The sequence below is a fragment of the Ipomoea triloba genome, chromosome 2 (assembly GCF_003576645.1).
Source record: "Ipomoea triloba cultivar NCNSP0323 chromosome 2, ASM357664v1".
Lineage (NCBI taxonomy): Eukaryota > Viridiplantae > Streptophyta > Magnoliopsida > Solanales > Convolvulaceae > Ipomoea > Ipomoea triloba.
This window is the reverse complement of record NC_044917.1, coordinates 15,942,896-15,947,548: the sequence shown is the minus strand read 5'-3', so window position 1 is coordinate 15,947,548 and position 4,653 is coordinate 15,942,896. Positions and strand designations below refer to the sequence as shown.

The window sequence follows — 4,653 nt, the reverse complement described above, 5'->3', positions numbered from 1 at the left end:
AATTCATATACTCTAGTGCCTGGTAATTCACACAGTTTCGTGCCATAACACCAATCCTCAGCGGAACGACATTACACCCTTTTTACACTCATCATTTGTGCTCATCACATTTTGGCGCCATTGCCGGGGATTGGCTTATTTGGTTTTGATTGTTTGATTAATTTCTTACTAGCATTAGAGTTAGTGAATTTAGGGAGATCAAGTTTTATTTTATTTTATTTATTTTTCGAAAAAAAAATTTTTTATTTGCACTAAAGCATAACTAGTTCCTTGCAAGAGTGTTTGTGGTTGTGTTAGACAGCAGGTTACCCTCCTTTTATGCACACTAGATCGAAAGGGAGCACGAATCTTCGTCCCTACGATCTAAATCTTGAGAGGAAATTAAGGAGGGAGAAGAAGGTGTTACTTGATTGGCTTTGAGAGTTTCAGGACCTCGAAGTTGACATGGAGACCGGAGCTAGTAGCAATGCCGGGCAACAAGCCCATACTGGTGTCAACACACAGCACCCGAGGCAGAGAGAGACAGTTGGGGAAAACTCTGGAGCTCGTGCTGATCCCCAAATTCCAAATGTTCAAAATCAGGCACAGAACTTCAGGGCTGATCCAAACCCAAATATCAATGTTGGGGGAGGATTGGGTGCTCAATTCATGCAGCAACAGCCTGTGTACCAGCAACCAGGCTATGGGGTTGGGATGCAAAATCTTCTCCATCAGATGAATCCCAACCTGTTTCAGCAATTCGCCCAAGAATTTCCACAGCCAGAGCCAATGGCTGCACATTTAGCCCCTGAGTTTACTGAAGAGGATTGCATTGTGTATCCAGGGATTGAGGCAAACAACTTTGAGTTGAAGACTCAGCTCATTCAAATGGTCTAGAATAATCAGTTTGGAGGATCTCGGGTTGAGGACCCGAAAACCCACATAGTTCATTTTGACCGTATCTGCCAGACCATCAAGATGAATGGTGTTCCTAGTGAGGCAATCAAGCTGAGACTGTTTCCTTTTTCCCTGAGAGATCATGCACAGCGTTGGTTGAATTCCTTTCCAGCCAACCACTTCATTACATGGGAACAGCTCCACAAGGCTTTCATGCAGGAGTATTGCCCTCCGTCCAAGGCTGCCAAGTTAAAGAAGCAAATTCAGAATTTTCAGCAGTTTGGCAATGAAGATCTACCTGAGGCTTGGACGAGATTTAAAGAATTGAGGAGGCAGTGCCCGAAGAATTTGATGACCCCAGGTGATTTTATGTCCTCATTCTATGAGGGATTGTCTAACCGGTCAAAGATTATTCTAGATACCTCATCCTTTGGGGGTGTTTTCATTGATATGGGACCGGCAGCTGGAGAGCAGTTGATTGAGAGGATCACCTCTAACAATACTTACTGGTACACTGAGGGGATGATATACCCAAGAGAGAGAAGGCAGCTGGGATGTTCGAAGTTGGAGAGAAGATGGCAATGCAGGCTCAGCTGGATACTATACAACACATGCTAAAGCAATTAGTACAGAGCCCTACTCAGAGTGTCCAGGCAGTTGCTCAGCCTCCACTGATTCCACAGAATCCTTATGTTCCTAACCCCTATTCTGTGCCACAGGTACCTCTTGTAGCCTATTGTGCAACTTGTGGTGGAAATCATGTAGCTCAGACATGTCCTCTGTTAGACTTCGGTAACCAAATTCCTCAGCCTAATGTGGAGCAAGTTGATCTCATTGGTTATTCTAGACCACAAGGCCAGGGGCAAGGTTATGGGAACTACCAGCAGCAAGGAAGGAATCAAGTTGTTCCCTCTTGGAACAATCAGGGAAATCAAGTGAGAAACAATCCACCAGGATTTCATGGTAACCAAGGGAACAGGGGTGAGAACCAAGGCCAGTGGAGGAACAATCAGAATTTTGGGCAGAATAACCAGAATGTAACTCAAGGGCAATTCCAGCAAGGAAATCAGAATTTTGGGAACACTCAGGGTCAAGGTTCTCCTAGACCACCTCAGGATGTTGATATCCAGCTTCTCATGAACACTATGATGGCTCAGCTTGGCAGGTTACAGGTAGAGAATGTTCAGCAGTTTAGCAAGCTACAAGCAGAGATAGATGGTCTCAAGGCTCAGCAGCAAGGAGGAGGTAATCAGTTTGCTAATCAACCTTCATCTTCAAATGGTAGACTGCTAGCAAGCACAGAAAATCCAAGGCACCAAGTGAATGCAGTCACCACTAGAAGTGGATTAGCTTTGAAGGACCCCCCTTTTCCTTCGAATGATCCAGTGCCTGAGAAAGCTGATAAGAAGGATGAGAGCATTCAGGTTGAGGATATTCTTGATGATAGTGAGGAGGAGCCTGTGGTGCAAAGAGACAGTGTTAAGGGGAAAGCTCCTGAGCATGATGAGAGTGCCCCAAGTAAGAAGCATGAAAGGAAGAACAAGAAGGTAGATCACTCGGTTATACCTTACAACCTGCTACCATACCCACAGAGGTTGTGGAAATCAAAGGAGTCTGATAGAGAGAGCAAGTTCCACAAGATGTTGGATAAGCTGGAGATCTCCATGCCTTTTGTTGAAGCAATCACTCAGATTCCATCGTACAAGAAGTTCCTGAAGAATATTTTGGGCAATAAGAAAAAGCCAGAGAAGAGTGCGGTGGTGGATCTGAGTAAAGGAGCCTTGACCTGTGCAGTTCTTCAACATAAACTTCCTCCTAAGCTGAAAGATCCAGGTAGTTTCTCCATCCCTTGCATCATTGGTGGATTTGTAGTTGGTGGTGCTCTGTGTGATCTGGGTGCCAGTGTTAGTCTTATGCCATATTCTTTATGTAAGAGACTCAACCTGGGAACACCAAAGCCCACCTCTATGACCCTACAGATGGCGGATCGCTCCATAAAGCGTCCGGTGGGAGTTCTAGAGGATGTCCCGGTCATGATTGATCAGTATTTTATACCGGGGGATTTTGTTGTACTGGATATAGAGGAGGATGCCAAGGTTCCTATTATACTTGGTAGACCTTTTCTAGCTACTGCTGGTGCACTTATTGATGTGAGGAGAGGAAAACTAGTGATGGAGGTGGCTGAGAACAAGATTGAGATTGACATATTCAAAATGGCGAAACACCAGCCCTCGCATGTTGATGAATGTTACTTGATAGACGGGCTGGGTGAGGGCACTGCTGAGAGTAGAAAGATTGAGTTAGGGGATTTGCATGACTCCCCTATTGATCCTGGACCCCCTGAACTGTCAAGTGTCCTAAAACAAAAGAAAAAGTTCTCTGGTTCTGGTGGTTTCTACAAAAGATGGATGAGGGAGCTGTCTAAGTTCAAAAGGCCACCGGATCGCGTGGTCCACAATCCCACCTGATATCCATGAGGTTGAGTCAAGCTGACGACAGTAAACTTAGCGCTTCATGGGAGGCACCCCATGTTATCCTTTACTTTTCGCACTTTACTTTATTGCATTTTTCTTTTTCTTTTAGTTCGAAGTAGAGTTAGGAATTTTCTTGATTTACGGGGTATTCCTTGGGTTATTTTGGTGAGAGATTCGCATTCTTTTACTTTTGAGAGACTAGGGAATGGTTAGAATTGAAGAGGTTAGGCCTTAGAACAGTTTTAGGACATATTTTGGACTAACTTGCAGGTGCAACCGAACTTGGGCGCGAAAAGAACAGAAGTGCGCAAGGAGGAGCCTGGATCACGGCCAGGCTCACGGCCGTGACCTAGGCCGTGACCCCGCCCAGAAAATTCCAGTACGCACAGGGCTATTGAGGGCTCTGGGTCACGGCCACCATCGCGGCCGTGACCCTGCCCGTGATGCCCCTCTAGAAATTCCAGTGCTGAGAGCTTAAACGAGGGCTCTGGGTCACGGGCCACCTCCCGGCCGTGACCCAAGCCGTGATGGCGATCCCGAATTCCAGTGTCTAACGAGCATTTTGAGGCCTCTAGGTCACGGGCCGCATCCCGGCCGTGACCCAAGCCGTGATGGCGGTCCTTACGAAAGCAAAAAAAAAAAAAAAGTATAAAAAAAAATTATGTTTTCTAGTTCGTTTTTTCTAGTTCGTGAGGCCTTGTTTGTCCATCGGGGACGATGTCCAGTTTAAGTGTGGGGGGTACTATTTCTGATGAATTTTGGATGCAGTTTGCTTGAAGGACTCAATTTGCAGCTAAAGGTAATGTGCTTTCCTTGTGTTGTGGCTGTGACCGCTTTACTTCCTGCTGGTTTGTGGTTTGTTTTGGTGGTACTTATGCAGCCCAGCTTGTTAGGGATGATTCAAGGTTGAGCTTGTGATAATTCAGTGTCTTGCCAATAGTTGGGTTAACCTCTAACATAAATGTTCCCCCTGTGTGTTATGCATTGCTAGTGAAGGCTTATGTGGGATTCTGGTGATATTTGTTCTGTCATAGCTTGTCTCAGTGCTCTCATAGTGAAGTCTAGAATTTGCATGCTTTGAAGTGATTTAGGCCATTGTTGTTAGCCCTAGCCTTTAAACCTACCCTGTGTTACATTTATTTTCCCTAGTTGTCCCCGTTGAGCCTTGTTTTTGTTTAATAAGTGCAAAAGCACTTAACCCCATTCTTTGTTTTGTTTTTCTTGTTTAGCCATATTATTTAACCCTTAGCCCTTAGCCATATATGTCCATTCACCCTTAGAGAGAATGTAGCATTTGTTCTTT

The 4,653-nt window shown here is 45.2% G+C and overlaps 1 protein-coding gene across 1 annotated transcript; it reads left to right on the top strand.

The window, feature by feature from the left end:
* Positions 1 to 957: 957 nt before the first annotated feature.
* On the top strand, positions 958 to 3,344 carry LOC116010821. Its single transcript, XM_031250325.1, has 2 exons — positions 958 to 1,237; positions 1,396 to 3,344. The coding sequence occupies exons 1-2, from the start codon at positions 958 to 960 to the stop codon at positions 3,342 to 3,344; spliced, it is 2,229 nt and encodes a 742-aa protein (XP_031106185.1).
* Positions 3,345 to 4,653: the final 1,309 nt, after the last annotated feature.